The sequence below is a fragment of the Eptesicus fuscus genome, chromosome 9 (assembly GCF_027574615.1).
Source record: "Eptesicus fuscus isolate TK198812 chromosome 9, DD_ASM_mEF_20220401, whole genome shotgun sequence".
Lineage (NCBI taxonomy): Eukaryota > Metazoa > Chordata > Mammalia > Chiroptera > Vespertilionidae > Eptesicus > Eptesicus fuscus.
Window position 1 is genome coordinate 2916066 of NC_072481.1, and position 20578 is coordinate 2936643.

The 20578-nt window shown below is 58.2% G+C and overlaps 2 protein-coding genes across 3 annotated transcripts in view; one reads left to right on the forward strand and one right to left on the reverse strand.

Moving 5' to 3' along the window:
- Positions 1–1928: 1928 nt before the first annotated feature.
- On the forward strand, positions 1929–6910 carry THAP3 (THAP domain containing 3). Its single transcript, XM_054721352.1, is given in 6 exon segments — positions 1929–2049; positions 4045–4237; positions 5254–5299; positions 5302–5342; positions 5378–5482; positions 5751–6910. Coding segments are annotated over 6 exon segments (708 nt in total). The 5' UTR covers positions 1929–1975; the 3' UTR covers positions 6000–6910.
- Positions 6911–7509: 599 nt separating this feature from the next.
- The window catches only part of DNAJC11 (DnaJ heat shock protein family (Hsp40) member C11), a 48304-nt gene continuing 35235 nt past the window's right edge, over positions 7510–20578 (reverse strand). For both annotated transcript variants that reach the window (XM_054721066.1, XM_054721067.1), the window contains exons 8-16: positions 17930–18119; positions 16036–16121; positions 15598–15714; positions 12008–12163; positions 11122–11191; positions 10637–10694; positions 10384–10526; positions 9101–9230; positions 7510–8800 (exon numbers count right to left, since the gene is read on the reverse strand). In XM_054721066.1, the coding sequence (XP_054577041.1) occupies positions 8775–8800; positions 9101–9230; positions 10384–10526; positions 10637–10694; positions 11122–11191; positions 12008–12163; positions 15598–15714; positions 16036–16121; positions 17930–18119 (976 nt within the window). In that variant the 3' untranslated portion in view covers positions 7510–8774. The remainder of the gene's footprint in view (positions 8801–9100; positions 9231–10383; positions 10527–10636; positions 10695–11121; positions 11192–12007; positions 12164–15597; positions 15715–16035; positions 16122–17929; positions 18120–20578) is intronic.

Sequence of the window (20578 nt, forward strand, 5' to 3'; positions counted from 1 at the left end):
AAGTTCCAAAGTGTTTGTCTTGTTTCTTTAAAAACAACGCCACGAAGTTTTAAAGGTGCCCTTAGAGCACCTGTGGTTTTACAGCGGGACAGCCAGCGCTGGCGATCGAGATCTGCTCTGCGAAGGTTCAAGGCCTGGGGGCTCCTGGGAGGCTCGACATTCATCTCAGTTTCTGTTTCTTCCTTTCCTTTTGGTTCTTTAACAGGTGCATCCCTGTGGGTGGTGTCTAAGGAGTCAAGACACCTCGTTTTTGTGTGTGTTGTGTTGATTGAGCTGGCAGCTGCAATCAGCTTTATGCAAATTAGGCATGGCCCCGCTAGGGCTCTTGGTTGGTGGCTGATGAAGTGAGGAGGGAAAGACGTCACCCCAAAAGCAGGTCCCTCCCATTGGCTTTGGCCAGGCCAGACACTTAACATCGTTTACATGGTTCTGTGTAATTGTAAAGTTTGTGTAAAAAGCGAAGCTGTTTCTGTGAAACTGTATATTTTGTAAATAAAGATATTGCTACTTTGAGGTTGATGTCTAGCTTCAGGTGTTTTTGTTCTGTGCTGAAGGTGCTAAAGGACAATTGTGTTTCATCTGCCTTCATCACTTCCCCAAACCATGATGACAAGACTTGGGAAGTTAAGAGTTCGGTTTAGCCGGATGAAAAATGCTCGCAGCCTTCAACCTCCTTTGCTAGTAAGTTCTCCAGAAACCATAGTATGAATAGACATGAGCAGCTCACAATTTCTTTAAAAAAAAAACACATTTTATTGATTTTTTACAGAGAGGAATGGAGAGAGATAGAGAGCTAGAAACATGGATGAGAGAGAAACATCGACCAGCTGCCTCCTGCACACCCCCCACCGGGGATGTGCCCGCAACCAAGGTACATGCCCCCTGACCGGAATCGAACCTGGGACCCTTCAGTCCACAGGCCGATGCTCTGAGCCAAACTGGTTAGGGCTCACAATTTCTTCATCAAATTGAGTTTAAACCCCAGGGAGTGGTTACCCGGCTTTGTGAAAGCTGCAGCCTCAGGTTCCCTAAGCAGGACTGGGATCTGGGGGTGCACATACCGCCCCTTTACACCTGGCGCCCGTAGTGCCTGAGCCTGATCAGTCAGCTGTATGGACCAACTAGTACCTGTGGTGACATTCGAGCAGCCCAAATCTGAGCATCTCCTACAGCAGTGATGGCGAACCTGTGACGTGTGTCAGCACTGACACGCGTAGCCATTCCTGATGACACGCGGCCGCTGAGGTGGCCGCATGCCGAGGATGAAACATTTGCGAAATAATGTTTTTTCCTCAAAGTGACACACCACCCGAGTTATGCTCAGTGTTTTGGCGAAGTTTGACACACCAAGCTCAAAAGGTTGCCCATCACTGTCCTGAAGTCTTTTCTTTTTTTAAAATATATTTTATTGATTTTTTACAGAGAGGAAGGGAGAGGGATAGATAGCTAGAAACATCGATGAGAGAGAAACATCGATCAGCTGCCTCCTGCACACTCCCTACTGGGGATGTGCCCACAACCAAGGTACATGCCCTTGACCGGAATCGAACCTGGGACCTTTCAGTCCGCAGGCCGACGCTCTATCCACTGAGCCACACCGGTTTCGGCCACTGTCCTGAAGTCTTGAAAACACTGGCCAGGCTGGCATGGAGCCTCTGTTTCCAGTTGTCTAAGGCTGTCGGTGGGTATAAAATCTGAGGGGCCCCGAACGGGGTGAGGGCGACGGTCCTCAGCGAATCGGGGTTTCACGGAGGGGAAGCCCATCTGACAACTAGTCGCGGGCAGCACGCAGGATGCGGGCCACGGAGCCCAGCCTGGAGCAGAGCCTGGCCCGCCAGCACCGCCCGGCGGCCCCGCCCCTTCCACTGGCCCCGCCCCTCCCAGACCCGGCAACGCCCACCGCGCCCTGCAGGCCCCGCCCCCAGCCGCCCGCCGCCGCCATCTTTGTTAGGGGCGCCGGGCCGGGGGTCTGGAGATGCCGAAGTCGTGCGCGGCCCGGCAGTGCTGCAACCGCTACAGCAGCCGCAGGAAGCAGCTCACCTTCCACCGGTGAGGCCGCGGGCGCGGGTCCTGGCTGCCCGGCCCGCCTCGCCCGGGCCAACTGGCCGCGGCCCCCGCGGGAGCCCGAGGCCTGGCGGCGGGGGGACCGGGACGGGCGGGTCAGGGCCCGGGTGCCTGGGCCGCCGGGCGCGTGGGAACGGGGGGCGGGCTGAGTAACGCCCCGAGGGCGCAGCCTGCCGCCAGCGGGCGGGGGATGGCGGCGGCCTGCTGGGAGCTCGGGGCTTCCCGGCGGCGCTGAGACGGGCGGGTCAGCCTGGACGGGCGCCGGGGGCGCCGGGGGAGCCGAGCCAGATACGCAGCGGGGAGCGTGCAGCCCCCCGGTAACCCGTCTCCCCGCCCCAAGGACACTTAGGAGGAACGGCGTGCACTTCCCAGATTGCACGGCTCCAGCTGGGGCCATTGCCAGCCACACCGAAGGTCAGGTGTGGGCCCGAATCAAACTCGTTTTGGCCCATCAGCATGAAGCTGATAAGGGTTCTGTTGACCCTCCCTCAAGACCTAAAGCCCCAGCCTTCGAACCCCCTGAAAACAAATGCCCAGCTGCGCTCTCCCGGGGCAGGCCCGCACCTCCCCCCTGCCCCCTGCCTCCCCTCCCCCCCGCCCTCTGCCTCCCTTCCACCCCCCCCCCACGGCTCCCCTCCACCCCCCCCCCCGCCTCCCTCCCCACCCCCCCCCCAGGCCGGCATCTGCTAAACTCTGGGAGCTTGCAACCCGCACGTACCTCTGGGCGCAGGAACGACGCCCATCAGCTGAGCACACGGGCCAGAGCTTTGTTTGCTTTCTCCTCACCATTATGTTTATGTCGCTGTAAGAAATGAGCAAACCTGTAGAGGGTTTATAGGTTTCCAGGTTTCTTCGATGCATTTGAAATGAAGGAGGGAATGTGAAGATTCCCTGAGGGTGGGAGGAAGCAGGGGGTTAGGTTACAGGGTGGATAACAAGGTGTAACTAGATGCACACAAATAAAGGACAAACCTCTTACTAAAGAAATCACAGGTTTGGGGCGTGACTACCCAGCATGACCTGCCCAGTTAGGAATTTACGGTCAGGTCACCTGGGGGTCTCCACAGAACCCCTTGTTTTTGGCCACAATTGTGAGTCGTGCTCAGTTGCAGTTCATTGCTGCGTAGTATTCCCCCGAGTGCAGAAGCCAGAATTAACTTGTTCTACTGAAGGGCCTTGGGTGCCTCCGTGAGTTGGCCACCACCACCACCCGGCTCAGCACGTCTGCTGGGACCAGTCTTCGGTGCACGTGTCTGTTTCAGTCAGGTGTTTGCCTGGGGGTGGAGTTGCCCTCGGTTCACTCTCCAACCCATTCCACTTAGACTCTTGTCCCCCCACCCCCTTCCACAAAAGAGCTCTGTCAAGTCCTCCCCTCCTGCAGGGGCGGGGCTGGGCTCCGTCATCACCCTCTGCCCAGATCTGCCTGAGACTCATGTCCTTCGGGCCCACTCTTGCTGTCTCAGCCACATCTGCTCTGATGGCTCCTTTAACCACCAGGCACACGCCTGCCGCTCGCTTTCCCCGCTGATACCCACACCCGTGAGCTCCCACACGCTTGAGCTCCCGCTCCCAGCAACCTCGGCTCGAACGACAGCTCTCAGGTGGCCGCCCCTGACCGCGTCCTCGCTCCGTTCCCACAGTCTACGTCTGTCCGTTAGCGTCCGCACTGTTCTGGAACGTTCGTTGGCTGCACGAGGCCTGGCGTCTTACTCCCTCCCCCGGCACCCAGAGCAGGCCCCCCACAGGGCGGGCTCCCAGGGGGACGGGTGAAGGCTCACCTGGCACATGCAGCTTTGGAATCGGCTCTTTGGCCACGCTCACGGTCTCACGTTTCCTGAGGATGCTGTAGACAGCGTGACAGAAGCTTCCAGAAATGGGATGTGGTTTAACAGAGGTTACTGGACTTTCCCGGTTGTCTAGAGACCGTGTGATGATGGGAAAGTGCCCGCTCATTCCTCCCGCCGCCTCCTCTGGCCGTAGGTTCCCGTTCAGCCGGCCCGAGCTGCTGAAGGAATGGGTGCTGAACATCGGCCGCGGCAACTTCGAGCCCAAGCAGCACACGGTCATCTGCTCGGAGCACTTCCGCCCCGAGTGCTTCAGCGCCTTCGGGAACCGCAAGAACCTGAAGCACAACGCGGTGCCCACGGAGTTCGCCTTCCGGGACGCCAGGCAGGTGGGTGCTCCGCCCGGGCCAGCCCGCGGGACCCGCCCAGCAGAGGCGTGGGGCGGGGTGGCGTTTCCAGGGACATCCTAGGCCGAGACCGCCTGCCCCGGGCTCCGTGCGTGGCTGCCTTTGGGGGGGTGACAGTCCAAGGAGGGAGGCAGGAGCCGGAGGTGGAGTGGAGGGCAGCGTGCTTAGCCTCCGGGGTGGGGCCCAGCAGCCCTGGCGGCCATGACCTTCGTGTTAGGAGATCCCCAACACAACGCCGAGTTAGGACTGAGTCACGCCTCACCGGGAGGCTGTTGAAGCAGAGCCTAGTCCTGTATGCGGTTCACTTACGCCTGGTCCCACGCGGGCTCCAAGCCGCGCAGCGAAGACCTAAGACCTTCCCAGCGGAGGCAGCCCCTGAGCTGCGTTCGGACCCCTTCCTAGTAGCCAGCCAGGGCCTGGGCACCTGTGGTCAGGGAGCCCGAGGCCGCCACTGCCGCCCAGCACCTCTCCCCGACGTCCTGCCGGGCCGCGGGTGCTGGCTGAGAGCTCTCCGCGAATGGGCCATGCCGGGGGAGCAGTCCCCGAGTCAGCGACTGCACCCCAACCCAGAGCGTGCTTGTGCCAGAGGAGTTAGGTCTTTCCTGTGGTCCTGTGTGTCCCAGAGGGATTGCAGTTAACCACTGTGGGGGTGGGGGCTGGAGATGTGCTTGGTGCCCGGAGCTGGTCCGGCCTGGGCGGCTCGGCTGTGAGCGCCGGGGACAGACTGACGGAGGCGGTGTTTCGTCCCCACGGCTGCCGCTCCCTGAGCAGAGTTTGAGGCACTGCTACTCGCCTAGAACGCCAGGCCCTCGGGCGGCACACGTTAGGTCCCTGCTTCTCAGGGCCTCTGGCCAAGGTTTGGGAGAACAGATACCAGTGGGCGGAGGTGGAGGTGGGTTGGGTTTCAAGGCCCCGGATACTTGGATAAACATGGGCCTGAGAATGAGGTTCTTGGGGTGCAGGTCTCTCACTCACACCCCGACTGGGCCCAACATCAGGCCCTGTCACAGCGGCCCCGGCCCCAGCTGGTGCGGGAAGACACAGACCGGCCGGCCAGGGTGGGAATGCCGACTCTGAGAAGGACAAGGCCGGTCCGCCTGCAGCCGTGCCCTGCGTTTCCAGGTCCTCCCAGCAGCCGAGGCCAGGGAGCACGGGCCGGAGAGAGAGACGGATCCTGCCCTCGAAGGGCCGCAGCCGCCTCCCAGCGCCGGAGACCCTGTGGGGCAGGTAAGGCCAGGCGCCAAGGTGCCACATGGCGGGTTGGTCTCAGCCGGAGGGGATGTGTTTCAAATAAAATGAGGAAAACCAGTGCCCAAACGGAGCCCTTGTGGGGTGGCCCTGACGTCAGGCCTTCCCAGTGACAGCAGGCGCCACCAGGTGGGCGGACTTGGGGGCAGGAGAGCTGCGGGGAGACCGAGGCCCTTCCACCTCTGCTGGAGGCGGTCTGCGGGTCCCTGGCTGTGGCCTCTGGGCTTACCTTCCACCCCGCCGCCAGGTCCTGCCGTGTACACCGGAAGCAGCTGAGGCCCCTGCTCAGCCGGCCAGCCCCCCGCAGCCGTCTGATCACAGCTACGCCCTTTTGGACTTAGGGGCCCTAAAAGAGAAACTGTTTGTGACCCTGAAGGAAAACGAAAAGCTCCGGAAGCGCTTGAAGGCCCAGAGGCTGGCGATGCGGGGGCTGTGCCGCCGCCTGGGAGCCCACGGAGCGGGGCGGCCGGGCCCCCGGCCAGAGCAGCAGAGCTGAGCCCGGCAGCCCGGCCTTCTCATCCGAGCCCGGGAGGTGGGACCGCGGTTCGGGGCTCTGGCCACGAGCCTTTCAGTCCTGCAGCGGACGGGGCAGCGAGGCACGCCAGGCGAGGAGCCCAGCGCGGCCTCAGGTGCGGCGGCGGCGGGCTGTGAACGTGAGGAACGTGGTCATCAGTGGCTGCCCCAGCTGTCCACTCGGCACGAGCCAGGCCAGCGTCCTCAGAACCACGGCAGACTGAGCAGAGTGGCCGACACCCCCGCGGGGAGGGACTTGGTGCAGGGGTCACTCCCACCACACCAGAGCGGGGACGGAGGACTCGGGCAGCAGGCTGGGCCCTCCACTGCCTGGCCAGCCAGCTCCGGCCTCTGTTCTGAGGATGCCTCCCCGGCCTGGTTTGATGGAACTGGGCGACCAAGCGTCTCCCTACACTGCAGGGAAGGAACGCGGGCCCTGGCCGGGGTGCTCAGTTGGTTAGAGCGCCATCCCAATACGCTGAGGTTGGGGTTTAACCTCCGGTCAGGGCACATACTAGAAGCAACCAGAGGGCACAAATCCATGGGACAACAAACCCATGTTTCTCTCAATTAAAAAACAGTCCTGGGCCCGGCTGGTGTGTCTCAGTGGTTGAGCGTTGACCTATGAACCAGGTCACAGTTCAATTCCCAGACAGGACACATGCCCAGGCTGTGGACTCCATTCCCAGTGGGGAGAATGCAGGAGGCAGCTGATTGATGATTCTCATAATTGATGTTCCTCTCTCTGTGCATCTCTGAAATCAATAAACAATACATTTAAACAAATTAAAAATAGTCCTGGCCTGTGTGGCTCAGTTAAGCGTCACCCCGTGCATCAGAAGGTTGCTGGTTTGATCCCTGGTAGGGGGCTGCGGGAGGCATCAGATCCGTGTTTCGCTCTCACATTGACCGATGTTTCTCTCTACCCCCCGCCTCTAAAAGTCAATAAAAAAATGTTTTTAAAGTTAAAAAAAGAAAACAAGCAATAATGCAAAGTTCGCTCTCCTGCTCGCTTTGGTGATGCTGCGGAGACTGACTTCCTGTCTCCCGCTGAAGAGCAGGCAGGGCATGACCGCCTCTGACTACAAAAAAGGTGATTTCAGTAGAAATGACAAGCAGCAAGCAAGCTGCCTGAGAGCTCCTAGCCCTGGACTCGGCCTCCGGTCCCCGCCGAGTGCGGAAAACAGGCTGGAGTGTCCCAGTGCAACCGCAGGGTTTGACGAGGGGTGGGCCGTGACGGCTGAGGGGGGGAGGGACGGCCTTTGAGGAGGCACCTCCCTCTGGTGGCGCACTCCAACCCCCCCCCCACTCCAGTGTACAGATGCACGCCACACCCCCCGCTCACTCCACAGTGTACAGATGCACGCCACCCCCCTGCTCACTCCACAGTGTACAGATGCACGCCACACCCCCCGCTCACTCCACAGTGTACAGATGCACGCCACCCCCCTGCTCACTCCACAGTGTACAGATGCACGCCACACCCCCCGCTTTCAGGAAGTTTATTGGGGGGAGAGGCCTCCTGCACAGTCCCTTCAGGCAGAAGGAAGAGTCGGTGCCCAGAGGAGCCACCTGCTCAGAGGGAACGGGGTGGGTCCAAAGTCAGACTCAATAAACGCATCGCGTATTGCACGATTCACATCAGAGCAGCAGCTCAGAGGACTTTTAAAATGGAGATAAATATTTCATAGTTGGACAATCTGAATTGTTTGTAAAAACTGGAGGGACAGGAGGGAGGGGTTATTAGTGATTCCACTGGTACCAGCGCCGAGGTGAAGCCTGAAGCTGTGGGAACCACCGCCCACGGGCCTCTCATGACAGGTAACAGACCCGGCTGCTCGGCAGTTTCCTGGCTCCTACACCAAAGAGGCGAGGGGGGAAGGAGGGCTGGGGAGCAGACACCCAGAAAGGAGTCTCCTGAGGGAGCTGGGCCAGTCCGGGTGCGCAGAGCAGCAGCGCCACCTGCTGGCCGAGCGGGCGAGGCGCGGGCCTGGGAGCTGCTAGGGCGGGTTTGGCAGTCTGCGGCGGCGGGTGGTCCAGGCCTCTATGCTTCCCCTCCGCCTCCTGACCCTCTTCACCCCAGCACTGCACCGCGGAGTGGGGCACAGGCAGGTCAGGCTGAGCCGCGTGGGATGGGTGGGCGGGTCCTGGAAGGAAGTGACTCGTGACAGGGATGGGCCTGGGAACAGAGGTCACTGCTCTGTCACAAGCCAGGTGCCAGTGGAATGATTGGAGAAGTTCTGGGAGGACAGAAGAGACTAATTAATTTCCCAAGCCATTTGTTCTCAGATAAAAAGCAGATTTATAAACCCACGCTCCTCCATATTCAGCAGGAAAAGGCGGTTTCCGGAAGTCGACCCCCCAGATGCTCGCTGGACTGGAGCCCTGTTCTTCCCTTCCTTTCCAGGCAGGTGGTGTCAGGAAGGGCAGCCCCGGTCCTGCGTGAGGCTGGATGTTCCCGGCGACCTCCACACAGACCGAGGACGACGGGGTGGCGCCCGGGCCCTTCCCGCGGGGACATGATCCTTGGGAGACAGACACGGCTGTGCTGAGGTCCTGGTCCTGGCGGGGCTGCCTCAGTCTGCCTACAGCACCCACAAAAGCAGGTGTCTGTGTCCCTTCACATAATTGATAGGGCGCCACCTCCTTAGGAATAATACAAAACAAACTTCTGATGTCCGGGTTTCCCTGCTTCCAAATTTGTAGACTCCCAGGAAAAGATTGTTGCAGCCTCTTTTAATCCTTTTTCTCAAGCAGTTTATCCATCTGTGTCGATCCTGTGAGCTGTAAGAGAAAGGACAGGCTCAGTGCAGCAAAAGGCAACCGTTTCCACGGCCGGCCTCTACTCGGGTTCAGCCACCAGCAGACCAGAGGCCGGCGGCCGACGGATGGTTCTGGAACGTAAAGGAGCAGCTGGGAGAGCTTCATACCCTGCCACCCGAGCTGCAGTTCAAGGAAAGCGCCCCCTGTAATTCCACCTGAGAAAGACCGACCCCCCCCAGGGCGGCGCATGCCAGGCCCGAGGGAGTCGCCCACGCCGTCTGCTCCCAGGCGGTAAGGGCGGCACCGCGGGCGGCCACTCACACTGCTTGGGTATCCGGAGCGCCTCGCCGTCCAGCGCCATCACCTGGTGCAGGACGCCCCGGAACTGGTAGAGCACCTTCAGGCTCTTCTCCTCGCCCACACACGGGTCGTAGAACCCGGGCAGCCCAGCCTGGAACAGAGACCCTGATTCGAGGGGGCCCAAGACAGGCGTCCTAATGCGCACGCCCACCGTCTGTCTCCCCCCGCCCTTCCCCGCCCCCCCTTCCCCCGGCCCGCTGCAGGCGTGGCGCCCTCGGAAGGGCCTTCTTCCCTCGGAAGGCGCACCCTTGGCCGCTTGAGGAGAAATGAGAATTTGAAAAAATTGCCTATTTAGTCCTAGCCTTCCCTCTCAACATGCCCCCCCCCCCCCCATACACCCCTGTCTTCACAGCAGCCCCACCAAGACGCACACTGCAAGGCTTCCGGGGCCTAGAGCTCTTGGCCGTGAGCGCACCGGCACTTTATATGCATTTTGTTCATCCTCCCCAGAGGATGTCCTTTCCACTGATTTTAGAGCGTGAGAGGGAGGGGGAGGGTGAGAGAGAGAGGGAACATCGATGAGAGAGAGACACATTGATTGGTTGCCTCCCACACACACCCTGACCAGGACCAGGACCAGGACCAATTATTGAACCTGCAACCCAGGTCTGTGCTCTTGAGAATCAAACCCACGACCCTCTGGTGTGCAGGCTGATGCCCTAACCACTGAGCAACGCAGGCCAGGGTGCGAATCTGCACTTTCAGTTTCGTTGTCCACACCCCAGGCTCCAGCGTGAGCTTCAGCTGTGCTAGGCGACCTCACATGCCTCTGGCACAAGGCGAGCAATAGCAGCAGGCGAGCTCCACGAAGGCAGGATGTATATTCTGTTTTGTTTTTCAAATTCTCAGAGAAAGCTCGTTTAGAGAGCACAGAGGTAGCAGAACGAGGCAGCTGGCCGCTGCAGCTCAGGAAACACGGGACAGAAGCAAAGGAAGGGCCCTGGGCGCTCAGGAGGGACAGGCCGAGGCAGTGCGCCGGGGAGGGGCCCGCAACGCCGGGCGCGGCGCTCCGGAAAGGGAGCGGGGGTTTGTCTGCTGTCGTGACTGGCACGTAGAGGTGCTCAGTGAAGGCTTGCTGAGCGGATGGATGGGTGACAGCGTGAAGTAAACTGCTCCCATGTGGACGTAACCTGGGTATGAGCTTGGGCGGGATTCTGAGGCGATGAAATGGCCACATGGCCATTCCCAGGGCCCAGCTGCCCCCGAGGCCGTGCTGTCCGAGTCCTGGGGGGCCTGGCCTGTACCTTGGAGGCCTCTGTGAGGATGAGCTTCGAGTCCTTCACCAGGCACTGCAGGGGCACCGTCACGTCGATCACCTTCGCCTTCTCGCTCTTCCTGCTCTTGTCGTTGACGAACTTCCCGTACCAGGCGTTGACGATGATGAGGCCTGAGGACGGGTCAGTCAGAGCGGGGCCGGCGCCCTCGCTCCCGTCCACCCGCAGCGGGACTGAGAACCCCCTCGCCCACCCTGGCCCAAGAGAGGCCACGCCTTCTCACCCATTCTGGATTCTTCTGCCTCGATGATTCTTCGGACAGATTCCTGCATCAACCGAACCTGCAAAGAAGGGGGCAGGCGGCCATCAGGCCCTCGCCGGGCTCCACTCTTTGTTCAGACACAGCTCCCCTGCCCGCAGGGACCCGGCAGTGCTGTCACTTATCCTGGACGTCCGTTATGTCACGTAAAACAAGTCACGTGAGGGGAAGGGAGAGGGGGCACCACCCACCACGTGAAAACACCTTGCTATGCCTTCCGAGGGTCACCGAGTCTCATCCCCGGAACTGAGCCTGCAGCTCCCGGAATGACACGCCAGTGGCGACATACAGACTGCGATGCGCGCGCAGCTGCGGGGAAGCAGCCCGAGCCCCAGGCTGAGGCCTGAGGCCGAGGTGAGGCCCGGGGCCGGAGGCCGGAGGCCGAGGAGCAGTGTGGCTGCTCGCAGCGCTCAGGGCACAGAGCGAAGGCCGGGGCTGGCGGCGCTTACCGCGGCTTCCGCCTCTTGCTTCTTCTGCAGGATGTCGGTGGCTGTGCTTTCCCTTTGCTTCTCCAGCTCCCTTGGGCGACAAGAACACAAGCCGCACGTTAGCGTGGACCTGTGCCCAGCACACAGTCTGTGATCTCACTGCACGCCCAGTCCCAGAACTTTAAAAATATTTCCAAGACCATCGCGAGCCAATCTGCTTGTCACAGGCCATGCAGCTTCCGCCGTGTCCCTGGATGGCTCCCGCCTCCTCGCCGGAGCGGACGGGTAACCCACCGCCAGTCCCCGTGGAGAGAAGCCTCAGCTACAGTGACTCAGGGACGTGGGAGGTCAGAGCAGGTGCGTCACAGGAGACGCCACCCTTCGGGGATTACCACTAACCTTCTGGGAAGGACGAGCACACGCCTTCAGACCCATACATACACTCTCCCCTCGGCAACCACAGGGACCCCGGGCAGCGCGCCCTGTCCCGTGAGAAGCCTTGAGCCAGCACATCCTGTTTCAGCCTCCAGCCTCCTGGGAAATCAGGACCCTGAACTCCCTGACTTAACACACCCTCTGCCTTGGCAGGCCGGGCCACATGTTACATGGCCCGCGGACCAGACGTACAAAACCCCTGGTTTCAAGTCTCCACAGTTTTGTAAACGATTCAATCCTTCCTGAAAGCAGGAATGCATGATGCAGGCTAAGAGCAGCCCTTCCAGAACAGCCAACATTTACTGACTCCTTATTTTGGACCACGCCCCATGCTAAGCATTTTGCACACATTAAATATGTTTCCTAATATAAATATGGGGCGGGCTCTATTAGTATCATCTCCATGGGAGAGTCGAGGAAACTGAGGCACAGAGTTGTTTAGTGACGTCCCCGTGACACGGCTTACACTCACCTCTCCTTCTGGGCCCTGAGGTATGGCTTGATGATGAGACGGTGCATAGCGAAGTAGACCACGAGGGGCCCCACGGTGGCGTAGAACACGGCGCTGGGAAGCAGCTGATCCGTCAGATGAATAGGGAAGAAGTAAGTCTGACTGGCCCTGTTTAACCTGAAAACAAAAGCAAAGCAACATGGAAGGCGAGTCAGGTTTCCAGGGAAGTTACGGGGTCTCCGCCCCAGGGAGGGAGCCTCTGACACACCGCACGCCAGGTGGAAGGGACCTCTCCTGTGCTGGCCCCATTCCACAGCCTAGCTGCGGGATCTGATGAATGTGACGGGAGAAAGGCCCAGCGCCTGCTGACCTCAAGGGCAGAGCCACAGACTGACGCTTGACCAGAGCAGATGTGGCCTCGGAGACAGGAGTGGGCACTCCGCCAGGTGCCCTGGAGACAGAGCCACTTCTCAGGCCTAGTCTACCAGTCCGCAAGAGCGTGTGAAGACACCCGAAGTTAGCAAGCTGAGGGGTTCTGCTTCCAGTAACGGCCGAGCAGCTCTCACTGGACCGATCATCCCTCAGGCGGACTGTCAGGTACGAGGGCAAAGAGAGGGCTGGCGCTGGGAGAATGGAGCCGGTTTCCTGGTCCCCCAGCTTTTAGCCTAAGGGCACCTCTCATCTGTACCCCTTGATTGGCTAAAACTGGTTGCTGCCTGCACACTGCCCTTGAGTGGAACTGGACCTGGGACCCTTCAGCCTGCAGGCCGCCGCTCTATCCACGGAGCCAAACCAGCTAGGGCACAGGCGAGGGTTTAAAGTTTTAACTCTGCTCACAGCCATCTACATTCACCGACGGGCTCCTGGGCCAACAGCGGGCCCAGCTGAGGAGAGGAGCCAATGTCCGTGCGGAGGGACCAACGGGAACGATTCAGGAGGCAGAACAGAGAGAGAAACGCGGGCGGCCGGAGCAGGTGCTTCTACATAGGCTTTGTCTGCGTCATCACACTCTGTCAACAATGGAAACGGCTTTTCTTAAGACAAAGGGCAGAGCCTCCGGAACCTGCCGGAAGCAGCAAGAGATCGAATACAGCTCTCGCCGGTGCGGCTCCCTGGATAGAGCGTTGGCCTGCCGACTGAAGGGTCGCAGGTTTGATTCCGGTCAAAGGCACATACCTCGGTTTCAGGCTCGATCCCCAGCCCCTGTTGGGGCACAGGCAGGAGGCAACCAATCAATGTGGCTCTTTCACACCAATGTCTCTCTCTCTCTTCCCCTCCCTTCCACTCTCTTAAAAAAAGAGAGAGACCTAATATACAAGCGGTTAGGGCCCAGAGAGGAGAGAGAACAAGGCGGGAGTATGATTTGAAGACTCCATGGCCTAAACATACCAAATCTGAGGCGGCACACAAGTTTCCAAATGCACAAGGTTTACCAAAGCCAAGCAGCAGACACAGCCAAGCCGCACCCAGTGCAGGGCAGTCAGATGCGGAAAACAGAAGGAAAGCGCAAGTCCAGGAGCCAGAGAAACAGACATTATACGCAGGTCCCACTGGGGAATGGGCTCCGTCAGTCAGCTGAGGCCAGGAGACGAGCAAACATCACCTTTCGAGCGCGGAGAGAAAACCCGTCAACCCTGGATTCTATGTCCAGTGACAACATCCTTCAGAAACAAAAGCAGCTCCAGAATGATCAAGAACACTCAAACTCAAAAACAACCAACAACCCAGTAAGAACCCAGACAAAGGATTTAAATGCAGACTTCACTGGCCTGGGGCAGGTGGTGGGGTGGTCTAGAGGGGTTAGTGGGGGGAAAAGGGAACATCTGTAATACTTTCAACAATAAAGATAAAAAAAGATACACGGATGGCAAATATGCACATGAAAAGATGCTCAACTCACCACCATTAGATATTAGGAAAATGCAAGTCAAAACCCCAACAGGAGCCCTGGCTGGTTTGGTTCAGTGGATAGAGTGGCGGCCTGCAGACTGCAAGGTTCGATTCCAGTTGAGGGCACGTGCCCGGGTTTCGGCCTTGATCCCCAGTAGGGGGCGTGCAGGAGGCAACCAATCGATGGTTCGCTCTCATCATTGATGTTTTTATCTCTCTCTCTCCTCTCTCTCCCTCCCTCCCTTCCTCTCTGAATTCAATAAAAAGATATTAATAAAAAAACCACAAAAAAACCCCCATAACAGGATATACCTATACACCCACTCAAATAGGCAAAATTAAGACCGTATCCAAAGGCTGGCGAGGAAGCGGAGAAACTGGAACGCTCACGCTGCTGTTGGGAAAGTGAAATGAAACCTCCGCCTCGGAGGAGGCTGGGCACCTGGTGTGAAGTGAGCGCACACCCCCAGACACCTCAGCAGCTACTCCTCCTGTTTACCCAAGAGAAATCAGAACTCACTGTCCACACAAAACCTACGCGGGGATGTCTAATAGGCTTTGTTTGTAGTCATTAAGCACTGTAAACAATGGAAATGTCTTTTTAAAAAATATACATTTGTATTGATTTCAGAGAGGAAGGGAGAGAGAAACATCAATGATGAGAGAGAATCATTGATTGGCTGCCTCCTGCACGCCCCCCTACTGGGGATCGAGCCCCCAACCTGGGCATGTGCCCTTGACCTGAATCGAACCGTGACCTCCTGGTTCATAGGACGATGCTCAATCACTGAGCCACCGGCAGGGCACAATGGAAATATCTTTAAACTGATGGACAGACTGTGGACAGCTACACAACGTGATGCTGCACAGCAATCAAAAGAAGCACACGACTGACGCCGGCACCAACCAGTATGGACGTCTCTCTCACATCGACGTCTCCTTCCCTCCCTTCCTTCCTCCCTCCCTCCCAGTCTCTCTAAAAAAAAAAATCAATGAAAATATGTGAGGATTAACAACAACAAAAGAGAAGTCTAAAATTAATAATCTAAGGCTTGACCTTAAAAAGCTGGGGAAAAAAAGAGCCAATTAAACAAAAATAAGTAGAAAAAAGGAAATAAAATCAGAAATCAGTGAAACAGAAAACAGGAAAACAGTAGAGAAAATCAGCAAAGCCAAAATCTGGTTCTTTGAAAAGTAAAGTACCCACTGGCCAGAGGGCAGGTCACAGGGGCCCTGAGGGACGCTGGCTTTTGCCCCCGCGGAGGCAGTGCCGGGCTCACACTGCAACAACCCGTGTCCCCAGCACTCACGCACAGGCGGCAGCGCGAGGCCATTTCTCAGGCTGTGCGATCAGAAGCCACCGGCAGGTCAAGCCAGAGGCAGCAGGGGCAGGACGGACCGGTGCAGAGGGATAACCGCCGCTGCCTGTGCTGCCGAGGACGCTGGAGGCGCGCGGTGTGGGTGAGGGGGCGAGGAGCCGGCACCCGGCCAGGTGCCCAGGCCGCCGGGAGGCGGGCAGTGAGGACGCAGGCCCGTGGACGCTGGGCCTCACCAACGAGGGCGGTTCGTGGGCCCCTGACATCGGCTTAAACACCAAAGACAGAAGAGGCAACCGCTCCTTTGAGAACATCCAAGTGAAACCTGTTCCATCCGCACGTGGTACAGCCCAGGTGGGCAGGAAGCCAGGTAACCGGTGGCCACAGTATCCGAGGCCCACTTACTTGACTTTGAGAGAAACGCCCTGCGGGACGCCGATGCTGACAGCGGCCCCCAGCACGCTGTGCCTGGAGATCTTCCTTTCGGCGCCGTACTCCACCACCGTCCCGAAGAAGCCGGCCCTGAGGGCGAGATGCGACAAGGGCCCTCAGCGCCCGTCCACCGCACTGTCATCACAACAGGGGTGGGTCCCGCCCCCGCCCCCGCCCGCCTGCCACCACCCACAGGGAGTGGACAGAACAAAGCCAGGACACTGACGATCCCGGTTGGCCGTTCGACCCCCAGTTCAACCCCTGGGCCCCCACAGGAGTGAATCCCACTGCCTCTCGGCAGGGGGCGCTTGAGAATGTCACACGTGACAGGTGGACAGAGCAGGCTGTTCCACCAACCAGCTCCACCTGCAGACCCCGTGGGCAGGCTCCGGGTCAGGGGCCAGCACTCACTTCAGGGACCCTTTCACGCGAGTCTGATCATCATCCTGGAATTTGTGCTGATAGCTGATCAGGGCGAAGGAGTGAGGGATTCCGAGCTGAGAAGACAGGGAAAGAGACATGGCCGGTGGCCGGGACCCTGTGGCCAGGAGGGCACTGCCTGTGACTGGCCGCTGGGCACACACCGCAGGCCGGCCTCTCGGCAGGGCCACCACCTGGCAGCCCCATGAGGTGTGGGAAAATTTACCCGTAGCCAATATTTACACAAGATTGCACATAAAACCCAGCTTCCTGCCTTCTCATGAGAACGAAGTCTACCAGCTGTACTGGTTAATAATGCGGATTTTTTTCAATAGGTGGAGTTACACATATGTTGATATATATGCGATTTGATATGTATGCTATTTTGTTGTATTGACAACAAGCTTCAAAACTTTGTATGTCAAATTTTCTGAAGGTGTTAACATCATAGATATTTTTACGCTTAAAAAATGTCGAATTTCGTGCCAAAAGAGCATCTGCGAGAAGTTTTAATTCATTACTTTATTTTGAAGAAAAGTGCTGCTGAATACTTCGGGAAGCTTATGGTGAACATGCTCCATCTCAAGATACTTGTGAGCGCTGGTTTAAATGCTTTAAAAGTGATGGTTTTGATGTGAAAGACAAAGAACGTCTAGGTCAACTGAAAAAGTTTGAAGACCAACAATTACAAGCATTATTGGATGAAGATGCGTGTCAAACTCAAAAACAACTTGCAGAAAGATTAAACGTTGCTCAGCAAACAATTTCCGATGGTTTACAAGCAATGGGAAAGATTTTAAAGGAAGGAAAATGGGTGCCACATCAACTGAACGAAAGACAAATGGAAAACCGAAAAGTCATCAGTAAAATGTGCTTCAACAGCACAAAAGAAAGTCTTTTTTGCATTGAATTGTGACTGGCAATAAAAAGTGGATTTATTCTGAGAATCCCAAACACACAAAATCATGGGTTGACCCAGGTCAACCATCAACATCGACTGCAAGGCCAAATCGCTTCAGAAAGAAGACACTGCTCTGCATTTGGTGGGATCAGGAAGGTGTGGTGTATTATGAGCTTCTAAAACCAGGTGAAACCGTTAATACTGATCGCTACCGACAACAAATAATCAATTCGAGCCACGCTTTGATCGTAAAACGACCAGAATGTGCCAGAAGACACAGCAAAGTAATTTTGCTTCATGATAACGCACCATCACACACTTCAAAACCAGTTAAAGACACGTTAAAAGATCTTGCCTGGGAAGTATTAACCCAACCGCTGTATTCACCAGACCTTGCTCCTTCAGATGACCACTTGTTCTGATCGATGGCACACGCACTTTCTGAGCAGCACTTCAAAACGTATGAAGAAGTGGAAAATTGGGTCTCTGAATGGTTTGCCTCAAAACAAGAAAAGTTCTATTGGGACGGTATCCACAAATTACCTGAAAGATGGGGGAATGTGTAGCTAGTGATGGACATTACTTTGAACAAAGCACTTTTGATGTTTCTCTTGAAATTACCGTGTTTTCTTTGATTACACAATCCGCATTAGTAACTGGTACACCTGGTAACACCGAGCTGCCCCTGAGGGGCGGCCTGTCTCACTCCCCTGCCCAGCGCAAGTGGCATCTGAGTGCACACTCTGCTCTGGGTCACCTACCAACCGGGGCTGCCCACCCCGATTCTGTGGGCGCCTCCCAGCAGAGCTGTGACAAGGCCTCTGGCTTAGGATACTGGACACAGCTAAGCTACCCTGGGAGCCTGAGAACGGCATTTCCGCCCCGAGAGGGAGTGATGGGGACACGCCCCCTGAGGTCCCTCCGGCGCTCAGACTGGGGCAGGCTGCCAGGGGCACGCGGAGGGAGCGGCGGACGCGGCCTCACCTGCAGGGCCACGGTGAAGTGGCTGGTTTTGGTGTCCCGGACGATGCTCGTGTTCATGGCCGACTGGATGCCCCACCGCCACTGCAGGTAGCCCACGGTGTTCTTGTCCAGGTTCCGAGCCAGGACAGTGGTGAGGCCAGGCCGGATCCCCCGGGATGAAAACTGCAGCGCACAGTTGGTCGTCACAAAGCTGGGGGGCGGGGGCAGACAGAAAGGTCCCGGATGACGCCGGCTCTCAGCTGTTCCCAGCCCCTTCCTCTCTGCTAAGACCCTGCTCACAGCACGCCCATTACCCCGGGCCACCCCCAGCGTGGAGAGCAGGAGGCCGAGCCTCTATCATAAGAGGGAGACAGAGGGCGACTCAGTGGAAATCTTCCCGCTGTCGCCCTGCTGATCTGCACCCCCATCCCACCCGTCCCCACTTCAGCCCCTCCAGAGGCACTGCCTGCTCCCAGCCAGGGAGCCAGGCCCACTGCAAGTCAGAATCGCCTGGGGAGCCGCACACTAGCCTCACCTCGAGTCTAGAGAGCGCTGTGGGTGGGCTCCTGCCGGGGTTCCGGTTGGAGCGTTAAAAGCTGCAGGTGACTAACGGCAGCAGTTTGAGAACCACTGCCCAGAGCCCACCCAGACCAATTCAGCCCGAATGTCCGGGGGCCCAGGCACGACAAGCCTGCCCACGGGATGCTGACGGCCACCCAGCCTGAAGCGGCTTGGGAGCTGGTGCCCGAAGCCCTCCCTCAACGTCCTCAATAGGTCCTGTGACTTAAGCCACACGACGGATGACGACACCAGCTTTGCCACAGGCTGACGGACACAAACAGGAGTCCAGTTCCTGCGCCATCTCATTAGTTACAAGGAAAGCGTGTGCGGCTGCGACCTCACGCCAGCCCCCGCACAGCCAGCCATTCCGGGAAGGCCTGCAGCTTGTTTCCAGGGAGCCGGCCCCACCTTCTGGGTAGAAGGGGTACTGCATTTCAGAAGCAAAGGATTCACACCATTTGACTCCAGGTGTTCAAAGGTGAGCACACAGGGTGACTCAATCTAGTCTCTCTCTTCTTCCCAAGCTCCGAGGCGACCCTTTTGCAGTTAAAGTAACAAGTGTGGTAACTGATCACATTCGCTCCTCTCAGACTGCAATGGCTTCCCACAGCCAAGTGAATGAGCTCTGCCCTCCCCGGCCCAACCTAACCCCCTCCCCCGCCCCCCGCATTCAGCTCATCCTCAAGTCACACCCAAAGGCTACCGTTTTCTGCTTTAGTCACAACGGGGAGTCAGCAGGAAGAGAGAGAAAAGTCACCCCTGGACTTTAAGAGAGTGACACAGTGACATTTAAAAGAACCAAAATATAAACAGCGAGACCCTGTTGATTTTCATCCAGCACGTCCTAGAGAGACAGGCCTTGGGGGAGACCGGCAGGCAGGCCCGGCACGGGAGACCGAGAACCTTCCGCAGAACATGCTGCCTTTCTAGGGCCGATTCCACACCATCAACTTCTCATCACTGATGTGGACTCACAAGGAAGCTGAGCTGGGACCAGGGCGCCCTCAGAGCTGACACTGCACACTGATGGCCAGTGTCCTTGTTATGAACCTCCATTCGGTCTGCCGACCTGAGGCTATGCTGGAACTTCCACACCTGCCAAGCTGACGGCGAGCCAGCCCGAGACCCCGGGGACCGCTCTGTGCACACTCTGAGGCTCAACTAGACGAAATGGCCCATGGATTTTCTTCAAGTGTCTCCTCACGTGTCCGATCCTCAGAATGCCCTGCTCTGCTTGCTCCAATTAGGGGTGGGGCAGAGGTGACAACCCTAGGCAGACAAGGCCAGGGCCACGCCGACACGCACAGACACTGCTCACCGGATGCTCTGGTTAAAAGTATGAATCCTGTCCCTCCCCAGACCCTGGTCCAAGTCCTAGAGCAGAGGTGGGGAAGCCGGATTCTACCGATAGGCTATCGGGAGCCGGGAGCCCCTCCCCGCGTTCTCTGCCCAGGCCGCGCCCATCTTCCCACACTGCGCTCTGCTCCTGCCCCGGGTGGCGCCCTCTATCGCACACTCCCCCTCCGCTCCGTGTGTCGGATGGGCCTGGGGAGCTGCTTTCACTACAGACCGCAGGGCAGGGCCGGTCTCCCCGCAGGGTGGCCACTACCACCCCCATCGGAGCGAGCTCCACCCCAGGCCTCTTGGGGCTACGTGTCACCGCCCAGGAAAGAGCTGGTTTACCTTCCCCTCCATCCCCAGCTGAGCTCACAGTACCCGGAGTGCGAACGAGGACACCCCTGCTGGTCCAGAAGGGACAGGGAGGGGGTTTAGGAGTGTGACACTAGGGCCCCAGGGCTCAGAGCTCTGGCGCCTTCGCTCCACAGACAGGGGTCTCCCGAGCTCCACTGCTCAGGGGCCCCTTTCAGAGCTTACCCTCATTCTCGGGGGCAGAGATGGTGCCCGAGCTCATGAATGTGTCCGACGCTAACCAGTGCCCCCTTAAGGCGCCTCCCCCCCGTCTCGGGGTCCTCACAGCCCCCCAGAGGACTGCAGACCACCGGGCAGCCAGGCCCACCAGGGCTCTGTGCACCCTGCTCCCACAGCCTCAGCGCCTGCCTAGGGACCCGCAGCGCAGCCGGCAAACCCAGATGACCTTGACAAAGAGAT